Source organism: Heloderma suspectum, chromosome 8 (assembly GCF_057233095.1).
Source record: "Heloderma suspectum isolate Gila_16-S chromosome 8, 16-S_ref, whole genome shotgun sequence".
NCBI lineage: Eukaryota > Metazoa > Chordata > Lepidosauria > Squamata > Helodermatidae > Heloderma > Heloderma suspectum.
In genome coordinates this window covers 25,147,517-25,175,514 of record NC_139465.1, presented here as the reverse complement: position 1 = coordinate 25,175,514, position 27,998 = coordinate 25,147,517, and the positions used below count along the sequence as shown (strand labels likewise).

The 27,998-nt window shown below is 46.7% G+C and overlaps 2 protein-coding genes across 10 annotated transcripts in view; one reads left to right on the top strand and one right to left on the bottom strand.

The window, feature by feature from the left end:
* Nucleotides 1-14: 14 nt before the first annotated feature.
* On the bottom strand, nucleotides 15-18,151 carry LOC146338960 (uncharacterized). Of its 4 annotated transcripts, none has more exons than XM_084813197.1 (7): nucleotides 17,589-17,686; nucleotides 14,623-14,844; nucleotides 12,739-12,790; nucleotides 11,508-11,686; nucleotides 3,244-3,402; nucleotides 1,182-1,286; nucleotides 15-214 (listed from the first exon to the last, which is right to left on the bottom strand). In XM_084813197.1, the coding sequence occupies exons 2-7, from the start codon at nucleotides 14,773-14,775 to the stop codon at nucleotides 95-97; spliced, it is 768 nt and encodes a 255-aa protein (XP_084669323.1). In that variant the 5' UTR covers nucleotides 14,776-14,844; nucleotides 17,589-17,686; the 3' UTR covers nucleotides 15-94. The 4 variants fall into 4 exon arrangements, with proteins under 4 accessions (XP_084669323.1, XP_084669321.1, XP_084669320.1 ...); XM_084813195.1 differs by lacking the exon at nucleotides 17,589-17,686 and adding an exon at nucleotides 18,049-18,151 and having other exon boundaries at nucleotides 16-214; nucleotides 11,499-11,686; XM_084813194.1 differs by having other exon boundaries at nucleotides 16-214; nucleotides 11,499-11,686.
* LOC146338959 (uncharacterized) overlaps nucleotides 17,867-27,998 on the top strand; it is a 24,537-nt gene continuing 14,405 nt past the window's right edge. For 4 of the 6 annotated variants that reach the window (XM_084813199.1, XM_084813200.1, XM_084813203.1 and 1 more), the window contains exon 1: nucleotides 17,867-18,023. The gene's annotated coding sequence lies outside the window, so the exon portion shown is untranslated. Of the gene's footprint in view, nucleotides 18,024-21,832; nucleotides 21,949-27,998 lie in introns of all 6 variants that reach the window. The other 2 variants (XM_084813201.1, XM_084813204.1) reach the window with 1 other exon arrangement.

The following is a 27,998-nucleotide window of genomic DNA, read 5'->3' as shown; positions in this document are numbered from 1 at the left end:
AGAAACATTTTTCTTGTAACTCAGGTACTTTATTAATTTATTGGTGGCTCTGCAAGCAGCATAGGAACTTCTGTGGCATCAGGAGGCAAACCTCTCACCAGGGAACTCTGCGTCCTTTCCAGTCTAGGAAGTTACCATTATCCTTTTCAGAAAGTGTAGAGAGCACATTCATGATTCCTCGCGTGCTCCTCTGCACACTCAGCATCCCTATCCACTGAAAAACAGGAATGAACCATCGTTGCAATCTAAGACCCACAAATAGAAAAACAAGAGCTATGTGCACTCGGTCATGGCTGTATATTCAGTCTTCCAGGTGATCATACTGAAGGGCAACAACCATCTGCAAGGCCTCAAGCAGGGCCGGCCCTACCATTGGGGCCTAATAATTAGCCAGAGTGAGGCAGCCACTTCAGGCAGAAGATGCTGGGAGACAAAGGCAGCAGCCCCCAGGCTGTTCCTCCTGAGCATCCCAGGTGTTTCCTCTGTTGGGAGACAGAGCAGTGTGTGCCACATGGCCTGTTCCGAGGCCCCGAACTAGCCTGCTGCCTGAGGTGTGGTGGAGAATGCCACTGCATCAACTGCCAGTCCGGTCAGCCTCTGTATATGGAATGGAGAGGGGGTGCCATCTTGTCCTTTTCCTAGGGCAGCAAAATATCCTGGGCTGGCCCTGCCCTGAGGCCTATCCCAGTTCATTGAGATTATTCGCAACCCCATAAAGTGGACGCCAGACTGCCTTGCAGTTCTGCTTGTTTGTGTGTCTAATATCTCCAAGCACCACTCTGGGGGTCTTAACCCTGAGCCAACCCTGTGTTTATTCTACCTTTCTGCAATTCAAGTGCTCAGGGAATCACCTATTCCCTTCAGTGGGGGCACAGAGATTTAGCTTTGGACCAAACTTGTTCCAATTGCTTTTTCAAGATCATCGTTCCTCCATTCCCATATTTACCAATTGTCAGAAGACAAAAAAAAGGCCAGGTCATTTTAGGGGACTCAATGTTAGTTCCCTTGGCATTTGCCCCACCCTGATTGCTTAAGCAAAGGTGGGGAACATCAGGCCCATGGGCTGCATGTACACCCCCACCTTGTTTGCAGCCTCCACTTCCCCCCTACCACCACCCCCGCTGATATTTGAGGAGGAAGCCTGGAAGTCTCCCACCCCCCATAAAGGTTAAAGCTGTTACCTTTGTTAGTTTGGTTCTCACAAAGCCAGGATGGATGCAAGCACACAGAATCCCATAGTCTGGGTACTGCAGTGACTGACACTTGGTGAGCATGTTTAAAGCAGCCTACAGGGAGAAAAAAGACAAAGGGAGTGCATTTGGGGGCTCAGATAAATCACTAAGGGAAATGATACTGGGTTCAGTTGTATGACTGGGCTAAGAAAAGAAAGGGTGACACAGAAATTTGTAAGAATCAGGAACATACACTAGTTCCTGACACAAGATCTAACAGCCTGGAAGGAAGTAGGGAAATGCAAGAACCTGGAACTAAACATGAGGGGCACTATAGGTACATTAGCACCATCAACTCTTGTGATCTTCTTGGGAGTGGCTGGAGGGGGTGCGGGTGGAAGGCCAGGGAAGTTCCTAGCTGCCTGGCTGGTAACAAAACTACAGGGGATGGGGTGGGGGGAAGAGAGATCGAAGTGTTCCACGTGTTGCAGCTAGGTGATTCTAGATCCTGGACTTAAATGATCTTAAAGGGCCCATTTTAGACAGTCATGAAGCACACTATTCCCATTTCTTTCCTCTTCCCCCACCCTGCCATTCCATGATTTACAACTGCTTCTAGATTCCTGATACATTGGAGCAAAAAGACAAAATAGAAATACTCTTGAGCATATGCCATTTCCCATTTTAAACTAACTTAAATCATGGCACCTTCATGACTATGGGAATAACATGGAATTTGCTTCTGCTGCCCTGATGCTAAACCTGATGCTAAATGTACTTGGAAATAAGCTCCACTTGGTTGTAGAATGGCCAAATACTTTTTAAAAGTAAAAATAATAAAATGAGCATCTGAAACCATGTACATGTCTGGGTGTCCACCCATTGACTTTTTTTTTTTTTTTAAGAGAAAGGAACATACCGGTCTCTGGGTGGTCATTTGCAGCCTCTGCACTGCAGGGCCCTTGACTTCAGCCCCAAGGTTCAAACCTATCTACTATACACTCCATGACATGGGAGTTGTTGGAGGCTGAAATACCCAGCAAGGATGGAAAATGCTGAAACAATGCTTCCAGTCCTCAGTGTTAGAGTGATGCAGAAGACATGCCCCAAGTCAAACACAATAGGCCCTATTGTATCTGACCTGGGACACGGCTTCTGCACAGCTATTACACTGAGGGCTAGGAGCATTGTTTCAGCGTTTGCTATTCCTGCTGGATACTTCAGTCTGCCACAGTAAGTGGCTACCCATACAGCTTGCAGTAATCAGAAATGATAAGGTCTAATTTTATGTCTTCACAATATTGGGTTGGAGCTAAAGACTCCAACCTCAAAGTGTTGTAGCGTTTTATTTTCTTGTTCAGTTCTGTTTTCTTGTTCTGCAATAAACTATTTATATTTAGGGCTTCCCAACAGGGAGTAGATTCCTTTTTTTGATGGGAGGAACATCACACAGCTGATAGTGACTAGGTCTGGGACCACAGCCTTTGCAATCTGCCTGGATAGTTCAGCATAGGGAGAATTATCCCAGCGGACGTATGTACCTGTCTTTCCTTGCAGTCTGGGTTTGTCTCCATGCCTTTAAAAACCAGGATTTTGCAGAAATGGTGAGGATCACAAACTAAGCAATAATTTGTACCCAAGAAACTGCGATTATTCCCCCATTGCTGTTGTGAGCAGTGTTGCTTCCCTGATGATTATGGATCTCAGACCTTAATTTCAGACCTTAATTTCTCAGACCTTAATTTCTGCCAAACATCAACAGTAATTAGTACCTCCTGCATGGCCCCATCGTTATGGAAAACTAGCAAAGAATAGCAAGACAAGCCTGTCCACTCGCTGCTGTGCATCATTTCAGAAAATGTGACATCCCTGCAATAGAAGGGCAGCTACAAGGGAAGAGGCGTGTTATGACCCACAAATGAGTCATAAGCGGATCCTTATTGCACACATGGGCATGCATGTGCACACAATCACGTGCACAGGCCATCACAGAAACCCTCAGGAACACAGCCCAGAGCAGGACAGGCTCCACCTGTTTCAGAGTCTTTCATTTGAATTTCACATTAAGTACCTTGCTGCAGCGGTAGCCAACATTCTGAGTCTTATCAAACTTGGGCATGAGTTCGATGGAGCCTCCAGAGCTGGATGTATTGATAACGGCTGCCTTGCTGCAGCTCAGCCCCTCCTGGGGACTTCTCTCAGCTGCCATCTTCAGCAGGGGCAGAAACGCCTTGGGAGACACAGACAGTGGCTGTTGTTACATCCATGAAATACAGCTTTGCAATGGCAAGCATGTCAAAGAGGAAAGAGTCAAGGTTGGTTGCATAAAGGTGAAAAAATAGCAAGGCTTGTGCTTTCAGCACCTTTGAGAACGAATTGTGGGCTTTCTCTTTCCACAAAAGGTTTCTGTGAGCTTCTTCTGTACAAAAGGTCCAAGCAAGACCTACAAAATGTGTGGGCCTCCAGAGGAGGTTGGCCTGCAACTCCCATCATCCCTAGCCACCATGGCCAATAGTGAGTGATGATGGGAGTTGTAATCCCCCAACTTCCTCTGGATGCCCTTACATACACCATCCCTGACCTACCACATTCGCTCTGAGGACAGGAGTTACTTCTTTTTAATCAAAGGACTCAGAGTTCAAAGAGTAAATTTAAATAGAAGCAGGATCATCTCTATCTTGTCAGGATAAAGTTTTAATTTGATCATCTTCATCCCATCCATTACCAACATCAAACACTGGTTTAGAACTGGAACAGCTTTCATGGATGTAATTTGCTAAATTAAAGTTGTTGTTGTTCAGTCGTTCAATCGTGTCTGACTCTTCGTGACCCCATGGACCATAGCACGCCAGGCCTTCCTGTCCTGCGCTCTCTCCCGGAGCGTGCTCAAGTTCATATTCATTGCATCCGTGATGCTATCTAGCCATCTCATCCTCTGCCGTCCCCTTCTCCTTTTGCCTTCAGTCTTTCCCAGCATCAGGGTCTTTTCCAGGGAGTTTTCTCTTCGCATTAGGTGGCCAAAATATTGGAGCTTCAGCTTCATTATCTGTCCTTCCAATGAGCACTCAGGGTTGATTTCCTTTAGGATGGACTGATTTGACCTCCTTGCAGTCCAGAACAGCTATTAAACTATGTATTTAACTTGTTAAACTAGAACAGCTTCCTTGGTTTTAATTTGTTCATCCTCAGCCAGTCCATTCCCAGCATCAGACACTGATTTAGAACCAGAACAGCTTCCTTGGATTGAGATGGAAAGGAGAGATGCAGGCCATCTCTACACCTCCAGTTTATTGCCCATTCATGATTGGCCACTCACTGAATTGTGCGGGCCCATTACATGACGTCATCATTGTCCAGTCATTATCCCACCATTTCCACCCACCTATCCTGTGTTTTCCTCAAACAGAAAAAAAATGTGTTATTTTTCCAAATATAAGCAAATGGCACGCCATGATCTCCCCATGTATTTCTCCCCGAGCATGAATGAACCACTGTGCGTTGGTGGCTGTGGGTGGTTGTTTTGGGTTGTTGGGGGTGCGGTCATGATGGAGAAGGCAGCGAGAATGAGCTATGTGACATGTCGCCTTCCCACACCTGCGCCATTTTGGGTCCTCACCATTTTCAGCCTGCAGCATCCTGAACAAGGTGGCAGAGCAGCAGGTCAGCAGAGTGGCGTGCCAGCCTTCTGGCCTGCCAGGATCCCTCCCTGCTGTGCATTGCCAGTGAGTAAATGGCTGAGTAAACCACAGAGATGTTCAAAAACACTGAACAGGGAGGCGGGGGGGCAGGGAGATCGATGGGGGGGCTGTCTGCATGTCAGTCCTCATCCACAAGTAACAGGGGCAGGAACCAGGGAGGAATTATTACTACACGCTGAGCAGATGTAATGTTTCTTTGCAGAAACATGGCGATGCCTCTGAGCAGCATCACCACCCCCATGAGAAAGAAATGAAAAATAACACGGCAGGGATAGCCATCTAAAGAGAATGACCCAGTCCTGCAGTGATACCAGATGGGGAAAGAACCAGCATTGATGTGGAATTCTCTGCCCATGTGATGGAGCCTAAGTTGGGTGTCATCAGCATATTGGTGTCATCAAACCCCCAAACTCTGGACAGTCTCTCCCAGTGGTTTCATGTATATATATTAAATACAAGATGGAATCCTGAGGGACACCATAGGCCAAAGCCCAGGTGTTGAACAGGAGACCCGCAGCACCACCTTCTGAAAATGTCTCTCCAAGGAGGATCAAAACCACTGTAGAACAGTGCCTCCAAGTCCCATCCCAAAGAGACGTCTCAGAAAGATAATATGGTCAATGGTTTTGAAATTCCCAAGATTTTCTGCAAGGAGATTTCTGTTGGGCTTCATTCCCCCCTCCCCACACTGGCTGAATAGATTCCACTTCTAGGGGAAGAGCATGACGGCAGATGTGACTGGTTGTGTCCTCTTCAACTGACTGTAGGTTTCTGAACCAAGCTATTTGGAATTTATGAATCAGAAGTAAAAGAAACAACCCAGCTCTTCAAAGCTGGATCACTCCCTCCAGTGGCTAAAAGACAGCACAGCTAAAATAAGTGGGATTTTGTTAGAATGAATAAACCAGGGTTCAGCTCAGAAGACCGCTTTAGGGAATTTGTTCCAGCTATGCAAATGCGCAGTCCGCAAAGACCATTTGTCCAGTTCAAGTTATGATGTCGTATTATGTTAGCTGATATAAAAAATGACGGATAACGTGCGAACATAAGTGAGCAGTTCAGGCTCCTCTGCAACCCCAAACCTGATCAACCCATTTCTGCCCCATCTGCCAAAGACACTCCTAGCAGACTCCACTGTTACTGTGCACAAAAGGCTCACCAGTGTTTTCAAGATGAAGGAGGTCATTCTAAGAAAATGGGGACCATTTTCCTGACAAATAATGTGAAGTTGTCAGTTTTTTATTTATTGAAATTGTTTTAGCTGTTTAAGTTGTTTTAAATGTTGTATGTTAAAAATGTTATACTATGTTTTATTATCTTGTATTTGTGGTTTGTCATTTTTGTGAACTGCCCAGAGAGCTTTGGCTATTAGGAGGTATAGAAATGAAATAAATGATAATATTTATTTTTAAAAATTATGAACACAATCATAAAGTTTTTGAAAATCATCCCTAGAAGGATTTCAGGGCAGTGTACATAAAACAACTTAAAAACGTACAAAATAATACAATTAAAACAATCTTTAAAAGTTGACAAGCATACTGCTATTTCAACCAGCTGAAGATACAAGCTTAAATCTAAAAATATCAAAAATTTTGTAAGTTTGTTTTAAAATGTTTGTGCAAATAAAAAAAAAGTTTTGGCACCCCCCAGAAAGTACAGTTGGCATCAGACAGATGCCCCATGAGAGGGCATTCCAAAGCTGGACTCACCACAGAGAAGGCCCTCTCTTTTGAAGATGCTAAGTATATTTCTCTTATGGAAGCAGAACAGAGAAAGACCCCCTCTGATTACCTTAATGCATGGGCAGGTTGGTATGGGAAAAGGTGCTCCTTCAGATATTTGGATCCCAAGCCATTGAGGGTTTTAATGGTAAAGACTAGCACCTTGAATTGGCTATAGTGAAAAAGCAGCCAATGTAGCTCCTTCAGAACTGATGTAATACAGGGCTCCACTGAGGCCAACTAGCCAGAATTCTAACAGCTGAATTCTGTACTAGTTGAAGCTCCCATATTACAATAATCCAACCTGGAGATTACTAGAGCATGGATCCCTGTAGCCAGACTATTCCTATGTAGGAAAGGCTGCAGGATGATGAAGCAGACAAAGCTGGTAAAAGGTGCTCAAAGCCACTCAAGCCACTCAGGCCACTAGAGACAATGTTGGATCCAAGCTGCACACCTGCGTCGTCGGGGGGATTACAACTGCAGTTGGAACAAGCTGTACACCAACTTCCTGGACCTGAGAACCCCCTGTTGAGATGAAGGAGAATCGAGTTGCATTCCCCCTGTCTCTTTCCCAACAGTGCCTCCATCTTGTCAGGATCCAGCTTCAATTTATTGACCCTCAGCTATCTCATTGCTGAGTCCAGACAACAGTTTTGCACCTCCACAGCCTCACATGAATCTGATGACAGCCAGAGCTGGGTATCTTCTGCATAGGGATGACACATCTCTCCAAATCCCTGGATAAACTCACCCAGTGGCTTCATATAGATGTTAAAGAGCACAAGGGATAAGATGGAACCTTGTGGGACTCCACAGCTCGAATGCCATGGAGCTGAGCAACAGTCCCCCAGTCCTGCCTTCTGAAACTGACCCTGCCAGTATGAGTGGAACCACTGCAATACTGTTGGTCTAATAAGATATCATGATCGACAGTATCAAAAGCTGCTGAGAGATTAAAGAGAATCAACAGAGTTGCATTCTTCCTGACTCTCTCCTGACAGAGGAGAGATCAGGATGATCAAGGTTGTCTCAGTCCCAAATCGTGGCCTAAACTCAGATTGAAATGGGTCCAGATAATTCGTTTCATCCAATAGTGCTTGGAGTTAGACCACCACCTCCTCTCGGACACCTTGCACCAAAAGGGGATTATTTGCAACTGGGCGATATGTATTGCCATCTTCTGGGTCCAGTGAAGATTTCTTCAAAAGTAGCTTTGCAACTGCCGGGACTACTCCCTCCCTCAACAAGGTAATGATAACCTCCTGGACCCACCCAGTCAATCCCCTTTGACTTGATGTAACTAGCCAAAATGGGCAAGTGTCAGGAATAAAGGTTGGACAAACCACTCCGAGCACCTTGTCTACATCTTCAGGCTGCATCAATTGAAACTGATCCCATAAAAATGGGTCAGTTGGTGCTCAAGACACCTGCACAGGAACTGTGTCAATAATGGCATTGAAGTCAGAGCAAATACAAGCAACGTTATCTTTGAAGTGTCTAGCTAACATGTCACAGCAGGCCACTGAGCATAACCTTCCCAGAGTTCAGATGTAATAATCCCATTACCGCTTGAAAAAGCTCTTCCGGGACTTCCGGTCGGAGCCAATGTCGCCCTTGCAGCACCCTGCGGAGTCTCCATGGGAGGCTATCTCAAACAGCTTTTTAAAAGGTTGAAAAACCTTTTCATCTCTCCTCTGGAATGAAAAGGGGAGTCAAGGCAGCATCTGGATTAAGTCTTGGTAAATTAGTCACCTCGGCGAAGCAGTAGGGGGGCTGGATTCCAAGACTACCCTCCCAGAGCTTAATCATCGCCAAAAGTTGTTTTGAAACTCCTATTTAAATAGGAGAAATTAGGGCTGACGTGCTCCATTTAATTTATGGATTAAGAAATATGAACAACATCTGAGGAATGGTTTAAGAAATATTAACAATATTTGAGGATATCTGAGGACCTGCAAGATCTGTTTGAAGAGAAACATGGCTACAGCAAGGAGAAAAAAAAGAAACGCGTCTCCGCCCACTCCCCCCGTACCTCCTTTGGCAAAGGCGCCGAGAACTGAAAATATAGGGGAGTTATTTACTCTGATAAAAACTTTGTCTTCGCTGTTTAGCCTGCTGAACAGGCTAAAAGGTTGGATGTAATTTAAAATTCCATCACCACCCTGCAAGGGGCTGTAGATTTAATTAACAATTCTTGGCAAAAAAAATGGAGGTGAAGGTTAACAAGCTGGAAGATAGGGTGGCAGCCAACGAAACTGCGTCACAAGTTTTTAAAACTCGCTTGTTGGAATTTCTCAGCTGGAGGCTTTTAGTTGTAGAACTAATGTATGTATAATCGGCATTAAGGATGTGCCTAGTGATGTAAATTTGTCTACTTTTGTAGATAAGCTTTTGCATGAGATACTCCCCGTGCCATCTGATTATTTACTTGATATTGAGCAGGCACTCCGTGTGCCAAATGCTAAAGGGACTGCCTATACAATTATAGTCCAATTTGCAAGAATCTCCACAAAAAATTATATCCTGTTTTTGGAAACAAGATGAAGTTATGTTATTTCTGGATTATATTAACGAAATTGCTGAGAAAAGAAGGCAATTCATCAAGGTGAAAAAATCTGGCAAAACAATTGAACTTACAATATTACTTAAAATATCCTGCTACATTATGCATTGTTTCTGAAGGTCAGATGAAGAAGTTCCCGAATCATGAAATGGTGGAGGCGTGGCTAAACGCAAAAATGAGTGAGATCTCTGTTACAGCCCCATGAACTGGAATCCATAAACAGTTTTTGTTAACTGGTTATGTCCAGTCTGAGTGACTCAGATTAGGCCAGAGTTAATTGCATATATATATATATATATATATCCAACTGCTTTCTCTTATTTTCCTTTCTTTTCTTTTTTAAAATCCTTCTTCTTTAAAATGGATATGACATACTGTTCTTAAATATATGGTTTGAGGGTTCATAGAAATATGCACACTCATTGACATATCTAGTATAAAATATATTACTGATTATTGTAAGGTTGTTTTGAAACTTTATTATCATATAACATTATAAAACTTATTAGTGATTTGTTATCATTATTTATCCTTTTTAATTTCTCTCCATGATGATGAGGAGGAGGAGGAGGAGGAGACTGGCTATATGGTCACTGGAAATGAATTGTAGTCCTGCTTCCTTGTTATAAGACTGATGACATAAGATTAATCATGCTGTATTGAATTGCAATTTTATCAATGTTATAGGTATAATTTTTAAGTGAATGGAATTTGAAGCCCGTGTGTACTGGAGTTTAAATTTAATCCTTTTAAATAATTTCTTTCTTTCTTTCTTTCTTTTGCTCCTTTCTGTTATTGTTGTGTCCTCTTAAGAATATTGTATTGTTGGGAAACTGTAGCTACTGATTAGGTTGTTGGTATTGTTTATTTCATTTATAAAGACAAAAAAAAAAGAAAAAAGTATTTTTTTAAAAAGAAGAAGCTCTTCCGGGCAGCTCCCCAAGCATGCAATGAAAGTGGAGAAGTAAAATCACTACGCTGCCCTCACCACCACAAAGTAGGCATGATAAAGTGCCCGGTCATGCTCACTCTGAGACTTGTGCCATTTGTGTGCTAATCATCACCCTGCTCGTTGCATCACCCCAGCTCATTAGTAAACCAGGGAGCCAGCCAGGCTCTGCAGTGCCAGAGAGGACACTTCGGAGCGAGCAATTGTGTCAACAGCCCTAGACATCTCACCATTCCATAGTGAGACCGTAGTGAGTGCCAGCCATGTAAATTCCGTAATTCTCCAGGCGGGACCAACTTAATGAGCCCACCACCCCTGGGGGAAAGCCACCAGTACTATGAACTTCACCAGGAAGTGGGATGACCACGACAACAGGTTTAAAGAGACTCCCCCCTCCCCGGCCCACAATTCCAGACTACCAGCATTCTGCTTGGTTGAAAACACCAGGGCCAGATCTACACCTCACGTCATATCCATACAATTCCATCATGGTGACGCTATACTCCTCTTGCACATTTATATCTCATAGCACACACGATGACATCTGTTGTAATGTTTTGGATAATATGGAATAAAAAGCAGGAAATAATGCTAGAAAAGCTTATATGGAATGCCTAATGTTCCCCAACAGTTATCAGTGCACTTCAATACCGATAAAAAGCACTGGTGTAGATCTAGCCCAGGTCAAGAGTGTGTCATGCAATATGTGTTGAGTCAATGGCATATTGAGACAGCCCTCTAGTTGTCATGGCAGCCATGAAATCCTGATCAGGACCTCCTAAGGCTACCCCACCCAACATGGATATTGAAATATGATAAGAGGGGTACTACTAAGTTCATGATGCCTCTTGTGTGAAGCTTGAATATAACACCCTTCAGGATTTGTGCTGTTAAATTCCGTCTTCTAAGGATCTCCTGTCACTCTGTGTAGGCTTCTAAATGTCATGCATGTGACTCTAAGCAACAAAGCACATGCATGCACACACAAGGAAAACACACAGGTGTGTTGTAACAGCGAACTTATCACCACACTATGAAGTTCAAACATTTCCTTTAAAAGAGCCGTGCTGTATAGCAAGGAGATTGGTTGGCACTGTACATTCACTGTGAAAGGCCTTGGGGGCATAAAGCTCCGCCCTGACCCCTTAGACCTCAACCTTAGATATCATCCAAGCAAACAAACACATTAGGCCTACTGGAGTGCATATGGACATGTGCACATTTTATCCAACAGCAATGTGCCCCCAGCAGAATAGACCCCTGCCATGAGAAATTTCTGGATAGACCCCGATGCTTCTTCTGTCCAAGTGCCAGGCCATCACAACTCTTACTAGAGGAATCACTGCAAGTAAAAGGGGCTTTCCAACAGCATGAGAAGAAACAGCTTACCTGGCTCACCTGTAGTGGCCCGATAGTATTGGTGGCATATTCAACCGCCATGTCCGTTGCATTTTCTTTCGCTAGGGTGCTGCAAAGCATAACGCCAGCATTGTTCATCAGGAGGGTCAGCCCACTTTCTCCAACGTGCCGTTGTACTTCCTCCACGGCTGCCTTGATGCTGTTGAGGTCAGTTACATCTGTAGAAGTATAACATCATTTTAAAATACTTGTGTGTGGGGTGGGGAAGGCAGAATGGCCTAATTTTGGGGGGGAGGCCCATATTAAACTAGGCAGGCTGTGGTTTCTGAACCCTCTGAAGACCTGTTTGTCACCTTCACTTACCAGCTTTAAGTGCAGCAGCTACCACACCCAAGCTGGTGAGGAGGAACAAGGGCTTCCCTGAAGCAAGGAGTCCACCAACCGTGAGTGTCAGCAGGGAACACAGAGAACTGCCCGTAAACAAGAATTTTGAAATGAAAAACACGACACAATCACAGTGCCAGAGACTGGGCTCAAAAGGAGGCCATTTGAAGTCCAAAGTACTTTGTTCTTTGTGGAAGCTGAGACAACACAACACAGCACAACACAACACACAAAGGTATGGCTTCCATGATAAGATACCATAGCAGCCCAAAGTTGTTGTAGGCCTTTCTTGAAAGTTCCTTTGCACAGGGACTTTGTGAAAAACAGGACTTCATAATAAAATAAAAACAGGACTTCATAACAACACATTTGTTGTTTAGTTCATTGGCACCAGTATTAAATAATGATCCATTAGCTTTCTAATAACAATTTGACACTTCCCTTGCTGTTCTAATTTATATGCTAACGATTTCCCTGCCTTTTCTCCTGATACAAAATATCTTTGTCTAGTGCATATTTTTATGAACTTCAGAGGCTTCTAGCATTTCCAGGCATGTGCATGTTGTCTTGCTATATTCAGTTGTGTGTTAATGCATCTTTATTTGCTTTGTTCTTACACAGCATTTCTAAATCAATAAATTTTTATGTTTTATATATTTTATATTGTTTTATTGTGTGCTCTTTGGTTTTAATTTTTGTGAACTGCCCAGAGAGCTTCAGCTATTGGATGGTAAAGAAATGAAATGAACTAACTAACTAACTAAATAAAATCCGTTGCATTGGTTCTGGCTACAGCTCCCACACTTGGGGGCATTTCTACACGACTCACAAGAACTGCTGACAATCACAGGAAGAAAGCTGAGAATACACAGAGCTTGATACCCACCTAACTGCAAAAACACCAGATTTGGGTATTTGGAAACCAACTTTTTTATCTCCTGTAAAAAACAAACATATATTTTTCTTTGATCAAACTGGAATTAGGCACCAGTGGTGAGCTATACATCGAGGCAGATTCTAAAATGCTCAGAGGAAGATGGCAACCAGGACACATACAGGTGCAGCCTCTGGCTAGAACAGTGTTCTTCACTGCAGGGCCTGAGGGCCAGTGGCGGCTGCCAGTCACTCAACAGCTCTGCCTCTCTTCCTCTGTCGTTATCACCTCTATCGCTGCCACCTCTCCCTCTCACTTTGTGTGGCTGCTCACTCTCAGCAGGGGCTCTCTACCCTGGCCTTCCCGTCTGCGTTAGCAGTGGGCTGGCTGCTGTGACCTGGGCCGCCAGAGGAGGCTTCAGGGGTGGGGACCCAGGAGACCTGTTGCTCACCAGCTGTACGGTGGTGGTGGGGACAGCAGTCAGCCCATCAGCTATGGCGGGAGGGGAGCCCGAGAGGCAAAGAGCGATGTGGCTGGCCAGCTGCAGCGATGCATCAGGGAGGCGTGAATGCATGGGTGAGAGAGGGCAACGCGGACCTGCACCGGGAGATTTTGCCACCCTGAGCAGAGCAGAGCACTCTGTCAGAAACGACTCCCTCTTAGGAGTGTGGGGCGGTGCCCCCCAGAGAGATCTCCCCAAGAACGGACACACTCTGTGTGTGTTTTATTTCTGATAGGCTCACTTGTCAGAATATTTAATTCTGACAAGTGAGCCTGTCAGAATTTGCCTGCCTGGTGACTGCCTGATGAGTCTTTGCTTGGACAACATGGAGTGGGATGGGGAGTAGAGGCCTGAAAAGGCCTTCTGCTTGACCAGGGCTGTGGGGAAGAAAGAAGAGCCCCCCCACTGTCTGGGAGAGGCCCCCCAAGTGGCCTTGGCGGTGGCATCTAGAGCAGCTCCTGCTTCAACAATAGTGAAGTCCCTGAGCTGGAGGAACTCCCTCTGCTGCGGTATCAATGGAGTAGGGCAACATCAGAAATGAACGGAAAGCTTTGTTCAAGGGGAAGTGGATAAGGAGTCTGAAAGCTCTCCATTTCTTCCCCAGCTGCGCTGTGCCATTTCATCCCCTGCCTGCCTTGCCGCTGCATGTCCCTTTCCTCCAGTCACACATCTCCCTGTTACAACCTCCCGTTTTGCAACCCCCCATAAGGGGTTTACAGCTGTGCTGGTCCATTTGCTCTGCAGGACACAGTATGAGGCCTAATGATCTCACTAGGTGCTATGCCCATCAGAGATACAGTGTTGAGGAAATAGCAGGTATGGTACTCTGGCAATTTCTCTGCTACTAAGAGCTCTCTAGCCAGAATCTTTGTGAAAGGCCTAAGAGTACATTGTAAGCCAGCCACAGCAAAAATCTAAATACAGATACTCTTAACTTTCCTTGTGATTATCATGTTGAGCATTAGCAGTTCCTGCACCCATGCAGAACTTCACCACACCCACATGGTGCCAGGATCTGAAGTTCAGCATTACATCAAACAGACCTATTACTTGGCATACATTTTTGAAGGTCCGTGTATTGCCACCGGGTACTGAATCACACCACTGGTCTTTCTCACTCAGTACTGCGGTGGTCCAGAACCTCTTTCAGCCAGAGAGCCAAATTCCATTTCTGAGATGCTCTCAGGGGCCAAAACTGAGCACTGGGAAAGGCAGAAGGCAAAACCATAGGCAAAGGAGATGTTTAGGATTAGAGCTTCTGCAGCTGCTGTACTGCAGCAACACCTCCTTCCCTCCCCACACAAGAATCTCCTGTATCATACATGCATCTGTAGCTGTTGCTGTTGCAACTGACTAACATGGCGATTCTTTCATGCTACATTACTGATTCTCACCTTGGTTTTTGGTCCATCTATCTCACGGCTCGTAGCAAAGACCCACTGCGGTGGAGTTGGCAGCAACAGAAACTGCTTCACCAGACCTAGACCAATTCCCATATTGGATCCTGTGACCAGGACGCTGTGAATGATGAAATCTGTCAGCACCATCCTCCTAAAGCTACAGCTTTTGGCTCCTGCTTCTTCCTTGCTTGGGATGTTACTCCAAATGAGAGTTTCCTGAATAGATGAGATACTTGCGTGGAAGTGCAACATCTAATTGCACTTCCTGCAATTAAGCTGTACATTACAAAATAAATATTGCTTCCTTTGCTTTTTAACCAGCTCTCAGGACCAGTGCAAAAAGAAAAGAAAAAAGGAAGCTGCAGAGATCTTACCTTGGTATAGTTGACAGAGTGGGTAGAGAGAATGAGTGGAGAATTCCAGATTCAAGTCCCCAGTGGATGGTCCTAAACCAGTCACTTTCTGAGCTTAATCAACCTCACCATGTTGTGAAGATAAAAAGATATACACTTGTGTACTCCAAATTTAGCTTTCTTGGGGAAAGGCATGAGAGAAGTATGATGCGTGTTATTAAATAGATGTCAAGTCCCCTCACCCCGCGTCCGGCTTGCCTGGCCGTGGGGGGGATGTTGCGGGGGGGGGAGGGTGGGACAAGATCGAAGGCCATTTGCCCTCGCTCCCCACGTCCAGGTAGGGTGGGGGCTGAGCCGGCAGATATTTAGGCCTCCCCGCCCCCTTTCCTCATTCATTCTGGCTTTTCTGGCTGGCGCAGCAGCAGCGTCGAGGAGGAAGCAACGCTCCAGCGAGCCACAGGAGGGTGCCAGCCACTCTTAGGGTGGGCTGGTTTTTTGTTTGTTTGTTTTGTGTCCCCCCCCCACCTCGTGGGGCCATCACTCTCGAGTGGGGGGAGGGAGTAGTTCCCTGCATCCCCCCCCCCCGCTGACTGCAGCGGCTGACCCTGCAGGCCCTCGCTGTGCCTATCGGGGGGGGGGAGTTTCCCATGCCCTGTATGGCCCGGATTCTGCTGCGCTTTGCAGTGGGCGGCTGCAGCGCTGCCTTGCCATTCCCTGAGGGTTCTTCCCATTTTGCGGGTAGTGTGGCCTGTTTGGCCAATATAGCAGATCGGCCTACCAGCTAGCAATCACCCCTGAGTAGCTTGGCCTTGCTGCGCTAGGGGTGCTTCCTGCACCTCCAGTGAGGCCCTTCAGCCGGGGATTTCAGTGGGCAGCGGCTAAGTGGCCTTGCCGCCCCTGCAGAGGGAAGGGGAGTTTTCAGTGCTACGAAGCAGCCTGAATTGCCTTTGCTGTGGGTGGCAGCAGAGCGGCCTTGCCAGCCCAGAGAGGGGTGGGGTGGGTTCGCCCATGCCTCCTGAACGGCCTGCAGTGCAGTAATAATAATAATAATAAGCGTGTGGCGGAGTTCTTTCCCCACACCTCCAAGCAATCAGTCAAAGGACTGGATGTGCCCGATCTTGCCTGATCTCAGAAGCTAAGCGGGGTCAGCCCTGGTTTGTACTTGGCTGGGTGACCGCCTGGGAATCAGGCTTCCCGCATTTAGCAGGGGGCTGGTCCCAATGGTCTTGTAGGCCCCTTCCAACCCTATGATTCTATGATCTTTGGTGGCCTTGCCTGCCCTGTGTCTTTTGTATTTAGATGGGAAGAGGAGGAGGAGGAGACCAAAAAAAAAAAGAAAAGGAAAAAAGTGCCAAGTTGTATCTAGGATATTCAGCTATCATTTTCTGCATGGGAAGTGCATGTATTTTGTTTGTTATTAGTCTCTCCCTCTCTTCCAGAGAGATCTTTTAGATGATCTCTGGAAGAAGAGACAAGGGCTTTCTTTTATTTGGCCAAATGAATACATAGCATCAGGGCTATGCACTGTGAGCAGATTCTTCCTTTCTCACCCTCATAGGAAGGAATGGGGACATGTGCATGTGGCCCCATTGCTGCAGGGGAAGTTGTGTTTGGGTGGGGAGGTGAAGACATAGATCCCCCTCTACAATTCAAAGGGTTGTTTCCATCCATTCCCACCCCACATAGAAGGTCTCCTTTCCGTGGGGAGGCAACTTCGAATTGTGGTCTTAATTTTTCAGGTCAGAGTGCAAGGTCCATAGATGGGGAGGAAAAGGGACAAAAGGAAATGAGAAGAAAAGAAAAGTGAGCAGGGGGGAAGGCCCTCCACCTTGCCTAAGTTTCAGACTCAGGCCTTTGAGCATCTCACAGAGCCCCCTTATTGTTAACAAAGTCTGGGGCTTGATACCCAGCTTCCCTGGGTAGGGCGTGGTGAGAATCTTGACTCACGCCCCTGGTAGAGCCATTGTCAACCCCCGTGAGGGGAGACCGGTAGCTATGTGGGTTTGGGGTTCTCCTGTTTTCACACCTCCCTGGCAGCTTAGAGTACCAGCTTGGTGCAGTGGTTAAAGTGCCATAATGGGACTTGGAGTTATGGGTTCTAGTCCCCACTTGGCCGTAAAGCTCACTGTGTGACTTTAGGCCAATCCCTGGCTCTCTGTGTAACCCGCCTCAATGGGTTGATGATTGTAAGGGTTGTTCTTTGTTCATATTCCGAGGCAGCGGCTTTAGCATTCTCTCCAAGGGCATGCTCGGGAGGAACAGATAGCTTCTGCTTTGCTGAAGCTAAACAAGGTTGCCCCCCCCCACCTTTTTTGTTTACTCCACAGTCAGTGGCAGGAGTCTGTGCCAATTCAGCTAACTGGTTAAATTTATTAAGGTTACAACTGTGCAGTAACACGGGAGGTATGAAACACTACCCTGTTAGGGTCAATGTATAGGATCATCTGGTGCGTAGTGCCACGCCCAAGGGCTGCCCTCTGATTAGGGATGGTGGAGAATTTCTCCCCGAAACTTCGGGGGGCCGAGCGCCAACGTGTTCGGCCCCCCGAACACGTTTCGGGGAGAAATCCTCCGCCCCCCCACCCCACCCCCCGGGACGGGACTTACCTTCGCCGAATGTCCCTCCCGGCGGCGGGTCCGGCCGGCGGTTCGGCGGGTGTTCGAGCGGGGCGGGAGCAGCAGCCGGTCTTTCGACCATTGCAATCAAAGAAAAAAAAACACCGCCCCCGTGATAGGCTACGTGACAATTAACGTAGCCTATCACGGCTAGATCTGCAAAGTCAGCCGTGATAGGCTACGTTAATCGTCACGTAGCCTATCACGGGGGCGGTTTTTTTTAAAAAAAAAAACAATGGAGTTCGCGGCCGGGCGAGGCGGGAAGCCTCCTCCCCGGCCTGAATTTCGGCCGGGTGAGGCGGGAAGCCTCCCCCCCCGGCCTGAATTTTGGCCGGGGCGAGGCGGGAAGCCTCCCCCCCCGGCCTGAACTTCGCGGGGGGAGCCGCAAAGCGCCTCCCCCCCACCGCGAACAAGCTTCGACGAAAGGTAAGTGCCTTTCGTCCACCCCTACCTATGATCTCTTGAAATCCCGTTTTCCAAAATTCTCTTATACGCAGCATTGCTCATGCAGGCTGATTCAAGCCTTTACATCCATTCTTAAATTCCTTGTGTGTGAGGGGCAGGCCTCCATTCAGGTTATTAAACCACAGTCCTCCCGCAATCCGATCCTTATGGATCGGGTAGTAGTATTGAATTTGCAACACCTCCTGCGTAACGCCTGTTTTTCTCATGAGGCATACAAACGGCAGGTTGAGCACCAGTGCCAATGTTTCATCTAATACCCGGACGCTGGAAATTCCAGAAACCACGCTAAGAGGCTCTTGTTGAGTGTTGTGTATTTAAGGAGTGTAAGCCATGCTGCACTTCATGTCTCACATGACAAGGGCCTTCTATACCTGGGTTGATAGGGAGCCCTGGGGTGTTGCTCTCTCATTCAGCTGCAACAGTTGTAGCCCTCCCGGTAGTTTACAGTTATGGTCTTGTGTCCATTCCTAAAGTGTGGACTTTACTGCTCAGCATCTTTTCTTGTCCTTACAGTTATTTATTTATTTATTTATTTATTTTTCTTTGATCAATGTATTGGACATCAACCCGTGCGCACGCGTTCTCATGTCCGGACACAGCTTGTTGTTTCGAGCTGGTCGTAGCGCATATACATCAGGCTGCAGCTCCCGGAGCAGCCTGTTCCACGGTGCATGTGTTCGCGGATTGACCAGCGCAGCTTGTAGCGAGAGTGCTTTCTTCCCACTCCGTTCCATTATGGGTTGGTGCGTGTTCCCCTGCAGGTTCCAGTGCTGCATCTAAGAGGGAACAACCTGTGTGGGTGGGAAAGGCAAGGACCTTTCCCAGATCATGCGGCACAATTTGCCAGCTATAATGATCATCGGTCCAGCTTGCTTCCTCAACTTTACTGGAGGAAAGCGCTTGGTTAGATGGCCGGAGTGTGTGCGAACCAGTGCGGGTGTTCATCTCTGAGCGCAGCATGGTTTTCTGTGCCCGTTGGAGGGCCTCCTCAAGCAGTGGATCCCAGCTTGGCCTTAGCTGGTATGCCACCATTCAGTGGTTGGCAGATGCGGCATGCGTTTGGAGCACCTCCTAGAAGGTAATGGGCTGCTAACCCAACTTATATCATTGCCAGCTTCGGAGGGTGTGGTTAGCAGAATTTGCCTCACTGGTTGCTGACCAGGGGCAATGGGTTGGAACAATCACAGGCCCCTCAGTCCACCTTCAAGTGGACAGGCCAGGGAAAGCTCAGAACACCAACTTGGTGTGCCAGTGTTTGAAGCCAGGGTGGCAACACCTTGAGGGTGGCAAAAGCTGATGTCTTCCAGTTTTAGCTGTACCCAGCAGCTAATTCCTGTTGTTAATTTTTTCCCCTGATCTTTGAATTGGATATTTATAAGCCCGTGTGTTAATCAGAAAATAAAAGTCAACCAGCTTCTTTTAAAAAAACTTAGAGGTTTGCTGTGCTATGCTTCAGCATTAAGTAGCAGAATGGTTAACAAACATTTAGAGTGCTACACGCAGGTCCTAATATTCATTTTGTGTTTCATTGTGCGGCTTCTAACTTACCTCACGTTGCTCCCCCAGGTGACTTTTGAATGGAGACAGTCTTGGAGAGTAGATGACAAATTGTTAAGATTTTCTCTGTGGCAGTTGATGGGAGCTGTTTGGGCCTATATGTATAGCAGGAGTTTTCTTATTATTCAGCTTCCTTTACTATGCCCACTGCTATGGCAGTACAGGAGATGTGTCCAATCCTGGCCTTTAAGTAAGATGTAGTCTAGGCTCTTTTGCTCTTCTCTTACCCTACCCATAGGGTATCCTGCTAGAGTAACTATAGTTTTGGCTTCAGCTTCTTCCCAAGCAAAGGCCTCAGCATCCTGTTCAGCTGGAATTGATTCAGGACTATGGTCAATTTTCAAAAGCCCATGAAAGGGACTGCCCAGACTATTGGGGCAGGCTTGCTGCACTGGGCTAAAGATGAAGGGTGTGGCCGACAACACTGCTGACTTCCTGGTCAGGCAGGTGCTACAGGGTTGGTCTCGGGGATCCCTGGCGCCTCCAGACTCCAGAGCCCTTCTGCTGCCAGACATTTGGCTGGGTTTACGGGCTTTGCGGCCTTTGGTTACCTCACCACATGAGGCTTGGCAGTTTAGTGATGTGCAATTTCCCCAGCAGGTGGTCTTTATTCTGCTGAGGAAGTCCAAAACCGACCAGGTCGGGAGTGGGGTTAGTGCGTCGCTGTTCCCAGCCATGGTGCTGGACCTTCCTCCAGTCACCACCCTGGGGGCCTTTTCTCTAGGTCTGAAGGAGTCTCCCCGGCCCTTTCTTCTGCCTTAGTGACTCCTCTCCCCTGACCAAACATCAATTCTGGGTAGTCACTCTGTGGTGAAGGTTCCCCCGCAGATTCTGGTTCTGCACATGGGGGGAATAATTTATGCCTGCTGAAGGGCAAGGCCCTGATTCTTCAAGTCTGAGATTTACAGCTGATTCGGTGTCGCTGGCCCAGAATTGCCATCATTGGGTCCATCCTGCTGCCGAGAGGGGCATGTAATGACGGTCGGGATCCCTGAAGATGGTGGTCATCTCTGACCTAGGAAATGTTTTCTTGTTGGAGTATCTGCGAAGGGGCATCATGGAATGTTTTGCTGCGTAGGTTGGGGGGAGGGTGACTAAGCAGAGGCTTGTCACCCTCCTATGGTGGTTCCGGGTGGGCACTCCACTGGGGGAGAGGACAGGTGAGCATTCGTGGGCACCGTTTCAGGTGACTGGTAAGGCCCGAGGCTCTCGGCTCTGGGTTTTGTGGCCCCAAGTTGGGAGATAAGGCTTACCTCTGAGGCTGACCCTCCTCACCCACTCGGGTTCCGTGGCTCGAGGGGTGGTGACAGGGGAAGGTCTCCCAGCCCAGAATTGGGTGGATCGATCTGCAGGGTGGCTACAGTAGACGCCATGCCTCAGATGACGAATGCCTCACTCTATACCTGTCATGATTACTTGCTTTCTATGTGCCCGCCGGTGCTTCCTTCGCAGATTGTAATATGTCAATAAATGTGGCCCAGTTTTATCCCAACTCTATTTGTGTTGTCTCGTCATTTCTCCCCCCTATGCACCCGCAATAATTCAGTTCTTCAAAATTTAGAAATGCAAGACAGAAAGACCTTGGCCTACAACAGCTGTGACTGCTGTTTATGGCCAGCTTAACAATACTAGGTTCCATTTTAAAAGAGCAAAATTCTGTTTTGGCAACCAGCAAAGTTAGTTTTGTCTTGTATGATATGTGGATGGGTTGTATCTATTACTCAGACAATACACCCCCAACCCTCCCCTCCTTTTCACCCATTGCCCAGTTACCTTTTACTCATAAATACCCTGGAGAGAACAAGTCAGACTGTTCTGTGTAGGTGTAAATGAGCTGTATTTCCTGGATTTAGCATCCTTAATTTGACTCAAATTTATATTGCCTTTTTAACAGTCAGAATGAAAACATTGGGTGCTTCCATACAAGGCTTTTATAGTGCCATCGCCCAGCCTCATTCATGGAATGGTGGGCGGGGGCACACCAGACAATATTGGTTTTCACTCATAACCCCACCTGTGTTTTCCCACTGCTTCTTCTGCCTTTTTCCTTACTGAGCAAAAAAATCCAGTAAGGAGAAAGAGACAGAATTGCTGCATAATGCTTTCTGATGGGTAGCACCTGGAATCCTCCATCTGGAAGCACCCGGGGCCCAGGCATCTTCAATTTGTAATCTTCCTGTGTTTTCCCATTTCTTCTTTTTTTTTCTTAACAGGAACAAAATGTGTTAAGGAGGGAAAAGACTGAATAGCTGTGCAGTGCCTTTTGATTGGCAGTGCTACGAACCTTTCATCCGGAAACACCCAACATCTCTGAATTAGTTTCCCTGATGTAGGTAGCATTACACCCAAACTCAAATTAAAAGAATGTTTCCCCTTCCTGCTGCACAATGTTGGAGATAAAAAGCAGTATTGTAGATTAAGGTTGTTATCAGAAGTTTGGGTTTCAGAAGTTCAACTTACTCCTGAAATGGTTTCATTATTGGATTTGAGAAGCATAAAAAAAGAGAGAAAGAAAAGAAACTTGATATGACATGGTTTTATACTAAAGAATGCTTAAGGATGCTTTTAAGAAAGCTATAAGAATGCTTATAGCACAGAACTGGAAATCAAAACCTTTTATATGACTGGCTTCATAAAATCTGTAACATTGTTATAAATGAGATCACTGCTATCATATGTAGCAGAGCTGGAAATTTACAGTGCCTTGCATAGGTATTCACCCTGTTTTGACTTTTCCACATTTTGTTGTGTTACAACCTGGAATTAAAATGGATTTAATTAGGATTTCTTGTCACTGATCTACACAAAATAGTCCATAATGTCAAAATGGGGAAAAATCTATATATATTACAGAATGGTTTACAAATAAAAAACTGAAAAGTCTGGATTGCCTAAGTATTCACCCCCTTTGCTGTGACACCCCTAAATAAGCTCCAACTTGTGCAACCAACTGCCTTCAGAAGTCACATAATTAGTTGAATGGAGTCCACCTGTGTGCAATTCAAATGTCACATGGTCTCAGATTAAAGACACCTGTTTCTGGAAGGCCCCAGAGTTTGTGGGAGAGCATACCTAAATAAACAGCATCATGAAGACCAAGGAGCTACCAAACAAGTCTGGGATAAAGTTCTGGAGAACCACCAATCAGGGTTGGGTTATAAAAAAAAATCCCCAAACTATGAACATCCCACATAGCACAGCTAAATCCATTATTACAAACTGGAAGGAATATGGTACAACCACATATCTGCCTAGAGAAGGCCATCCACCAAAACTCAGTGACCAGGTAAGGAGGACATTGATCAGAGAAGTGACCAAGAGGCCAATGGTAACTCTGAAGGAGCTGGAGGGAATAACAGCTGAGATGGGAGAAACTGTCCAAGGGATGACTATCACCCAAACGCTCCACAAAGCTTTATGGAAGAGTGGTGAGAAGAAAGCCATTGCTGGGGGAAAAAAAAATCAAATCCTGTTTGAATTTTGCCAAAAGACATGTGGGAGACACAGCAAATGTGGGGAAAGGTCCTCTGGTCTGAAAAAGCTGAACTTTTATCCTTACCACAAAATGCTATACGTGGTGCAAAGCCATGAGAACACCATCCCCATGGTGAAGCATGGTGGTGGTAGCATCATGTTGTTAGATAAAAAGTTCTTGCTTCTGGTTGAAAGAAAGGATGCCAGGCAGGCAGCAGTGGATCTAACACTATTTTATTAGTCGTTTTGCAAAACGGGTGCAGAGCAGTCTGGACCCTGAGTTAAGCATGCACAAATCTTTTATACCCTCCCCCTTTATAATTTTTTGTTAGCCACAAGTCATGTCAACTGAGTGAGCCGTTAGCTGACTCATTAGAGCACGACTGTGTCAACATGTTTATTTCTGATTATGCTTATGTGACTGTCTCGCTAGACTTCCCCTTTTTCTAACAATTCCCTCCTTTAAGTCTTTACTCATGTCTTAAAGCGGAGTTTCTTTGTCTGTGCAGTAAAGCAAAAGCATTTGTTTTCACACGGCAGTTTCCATTAACTGCTGGGATTTATAAACAAGAGGCGATTGCGGCTCCTGGATGGCTTCTTCGCCTGTGTCCCTGGCAGCTTCCGGGGGGGTGCCAGGGAGCAGAGGACTGTTGCCCATGTCCTCCTGTTCTTTCCGGGTGGCAGGAGGAGGCAGGGGTTATCTAAATGGCTTTAACCGGCTGCAATGTGTCCATTTGCTAGAACCTACAAGTTTCACACATGAATGGCTGGTTGGTCCCACCAGGTAGGCCCTTCTCACCCTTCTTTTAGAGCTTCTTTATTCTACTTTTTCAGCAACACTTTGTCTCTTGGCTGGAAGAGATGGATGGGAGCATCTAGCGGCAACCTCTGGAATGGGACGGAATAAGCTCGTAGCTGTGAAAGAACGGACTGTAGAGAAGTCAACTGGCCCCTCAACATCTGATCCCCCATTTCCCATTTGACTTCTTCTCTCCTTCTGCAGTGTACCCGGGGCGGGAATCTAAACATTAGCTCAAAGGGGGACAACTTTATGTCTTTTCTTGGCATTCTTTGAAGCTTTGTTAGAGCTATTGGCAAAGCCTTAATCTAAGTAAGCTTTACCCCTTGCTGGAGCTTGGTTAGGGTCTCCTTGAGACTCCGATTAGTTATTTTAACCTGTCCACTCGCCTGGGGTTTCCAGGGGCAATGTAAGTGCCACTTTACCCCCAGAGCTCGTGCCAGTCCTTGCATAACAGCTGAGGTGAAATGTGAGCCCTGGGCGGACTCTACAACCTCAGGCAGGGAGAACCGGGGCATCACCTCCTGTAACAACTTAGCAACTACAGTTTTTGCTTGACAGTTTCTGCATGGGAATGCTTCTACCCACCCCATCATTTGACACACTATTACAAGCAGATATCTGTAACCCCTACATGGTGGCATTTCAGCAAAATCAATCTGCACCCTCTGGAAGGGATAATACGCCCATGGTTGCCCTCCTTTTGGTGGGGGGGGTGCCCTGGGGGAGTTAGTTTTCTGGCAAACCTCGCAGGTTGCTGCTAATCGATGGGCGCGTACAGTTAGGCCAGGAGAGACGAACAGCCTCTTGCAATAGTCAATCATGGCTGATGCCCCAGGGTGTCCAAGAGAATGATGCACTTGCTCTAAGATAGCTCCGTGCAGGGTCTGTGGTAGGAGCAGCCTCCCATCTGTCATCTGGATCCATCTGTCGGCCACGGGGACTTACTCTGTGTTCTTGCGCCATCTGTAACTTGGAAGGGGAGTATGTGGGGGGCTCCTCTCTTCTGGGTAAGACGAGAAATGTCCCTTGGATTCTTTCCTTGGCTGCCCTCTTTGCGGCCTTATTTGCCCTTAAGCAACTCAGCCAGCCTCTTGCCACGACATCAAGGACCTTGGAGTAATATCCCACCGGCCTCCGGGAGGGGCCCTTTTGCTGGCAAATTACTCCCGAGGCTACGGCTTTATTCTCATGCACCTAGAGTCTAAATGGTCGACTGGGATTTGGTATGGCTAGGGCAGGTGGCGACACAAGGGCAGCTTTGAGACTGAGGAAAGACTTATTCATTTTTTTTTGGTCTATTTCCATTTATCTAATTTATCTTTTTGCAGCGCCTCATACAGCGGTCGCGCCGTTTCCCCATCCATGTAGACAAGAGGGTGGGCAGCTGGCTGGGGTTGAGGCACATGGAGATCCACCCAGGAGGAGATTTTACATCCCACAGAGTTGCGTCACGGCAGGGCCCTTAGAGGTCTTCATCACCAATGCCCTCAAAGGCGTAGTTGCCATGGAAGTTGTTGGCCCCAATGTCAGCAGAAGAGCTGGAATGGCTGATGGCACGCAGACGGACGGAGCCCAGTTTGCTCGAGACCTTTGCAATAGACTCCCTGCTTGCATCAGGAGAATCCAAAAGAGGGGGAGCCGTACTTCTATCCTTCCGTCAGAAGTGAAAGCATCTCAATTTGGAGCTTAGTCAATAAGTCCCTTCTTAACAATGCCACCGGACAGGAGGGGGTACAGACAAACACGTGTTCTAGGTGTGTTTTCCCAACCTTACACAGATACATTATAGCCTCTCTATGGATGCAAGCACACAGAATCCCATAGTTTTTGTACTGCAGTGACTGGCACTTGGTGAGCATGTTTAAAGCAGCCGGAATTGATGCTTTCGAACTGTGGTGCTGGAGAAGACTCTTACGAGTCCCCTGGACTGCAAGGAGGTCAAATCAGTCCATCCTAAAGGAAATCTACCCTGAGTGCTCATTGGAAGGACAGATACTGAAGCTGAAGCTCAAATATTTTGGCCACCTAATGCAAAGAGAAAACTCCCTGGAAAAGACCCTGATGCTGGGAAAGATTGAAGGTAAAAGGAGAAGGGGATGGCAGAGGATGAGTTGGCTAGATAGCATCACCAATGCAATGAATATGAACTTGAGCACACTCTGGGAGAGAGCGGAGGACAGGCAGGCCTGCCATGCTATGGTCCATGGGGTCATGAAGAGTTGGACACGACTTAAGGACTGAACAACAACAACAACAACAACAACAAGGGCGAGTTGCAAAGCAAAGCAGGAAATGTTAGGGATGGGGCTCTGATGGTCTGCCGGGATAGCCACTCTTAGAGGCCAACTTAGGAGGGAGCCACCCTAAGGGACGGGCACCACTGCAAAGCAAATTTGGGGCATGAAGTCCATGGGCAAAACTGTCGGCATCTTCTCTACTCTCTGGTTTGTCTCCTCTGATTAGAGATCGCGGATTAGTTGTTTAGGGCCTGACACAGTCTGAGTGCTTTCTTAAATCTGCATTTGTAGAGAGGCTCAGTCTCTAACAAAATAAAATCTTATTAGCCTGGAGCTTTGTCTCTTTGTGGTGTTGATTGCAAAGGGGAAGGACAATCCAGACCTCATACCTAAGCTGCAAACAGGGCTTCACCACCTTTCATGCAACACTTCCCACAAAGCAGAGGTTTCAGGTATCATAAACGAAGGGAGATCCTACAAGGGCAAAGCAAATGACAGCAACCCCCCCCCCTTCTGTGCATGTTTACTTAGAAGTAGAAGCATGTAAAGGGTTAAAGGCTAACTTTAGTAACTTGCCCTAAAGCGCTCTTTCGCCTTCTGTGCAATCATAACTTCCCCTAAAGCGCTCTTTCGCTTTCTGTGCAAAATCCAAGTGGATTTTAAAGGTACGCTGCACTCAGCTTTTCTTGCTTCATGTGTCCCTGACAGACCAAACCGATTCCATGAGAATCTGGGTAATATTCTAATGCGCTTGTTATTCCGTTGTCGTGAAGATTCCCGCCCCCCGCCCCCCCCCCCGGACATCCAACTGCACATATCCTTTTTTTTCCTACTTGTGGGCCTTTGACTTTGCAGCAATGGTTGTTTCCTCTTTTTCAGCAGATGGGGATGATGAGTGTGCAGGAGAGCATGTGAGGAATCATGAATGTGCTCTCCTTGCTTTCTGAAGAGGATAATGGTACTTTTCTAAACTTGAAAGGACACAGAGGTCCCTGGGGGGTGTCTCCATGAGTGATTTACTCTGAGCGGGCTGCATTTGGAGGTCTTTTGGGATATATGACGTCATGGCCATCCAGCAGCCACCCCAGAGCATATAAGAGAAAACCCGGATTTCCTGAGATTGCATGAAGTCCATTTCTTTTCCTTAAGTCAGGTTCTCCGCAGTATAGTTGCTGTGTGCCCCAACCCCCGCATTTACCTCTGGTATGCTAGCCCTGCCTGGGGGTGTGCCTTTCACCATGACCTCGGTCAAGTGGTGTTTCCTGTGTGTTTCCCATCCCTACACAAACTAATTAGGGCTTACTCAGAAGTAACTCCTGTTGTGGTCAATGAGGCTTGTCCCCTGAATGTCCACATCAGAATTTACAGAGATCCCCCTCAACCAAAATGGCACAGTTTAAAGCACAAATTCCCTAAAGGCTGTAAAGCGGGATCTCGGCTCCGATTCACCATTGTTTGGTTTATTGCCTTAGAAAGTAACTACTTCACACCTTCGTTATAGAGATCCTGCATAGCATCGGGTTAAAAAGGGGGCTGGTTTCCCATCCCTTTGTTCTCCCCCCTCCCCCATGTTTCCCAGCACATTCTGGTGTAACAAGAATGCTTCAATAACATGAAAAAGATAGCAATTAGTAATATAGATTAATTAAATAAGAATAAGAAAGGCAGTAAAAGAATGAGGGCTATCAATGAAAGTGGAGAACCGCTGGGCAATCTGTTCTATCATACATGAGGAGGTACTACTTTACGGTGTTTCTACATTAATCAGAAAACCTGCAGAAATCCACATCCTTTCTGGAGCTTCCTGCTTTCGGTTTCTTTGTGGGATTAGGAAGGGCTCCTTTACACGGCAGACACATGGTTTGA

Excerpts from the sequence above, each read along its gene's own strand:
- LOC146338960 (XM_084813195.1), bottom strand. The coding sequence starts at position 14,775 with ATGGTGCTGACAGATTTCATCATTCACAGCGTCCTGGTCACAGGATCC. Across the intron at positions 12,791-14,622 it reads TAGATGGACCAAAAACCAAG|GAGATAAAAAAGTTGGTTTC; the intron begins GTGAGAATCAGT and ends TGTTTTTTACAG. Across the intron at positions 3,403-11,498 it reads GGCCACTACAGGTGAGCCAG|GCGTTTCTGCCCCTGCTGAA; the intron begins GTAAGCTGTTTC and ends GTGTCTCCCAAG.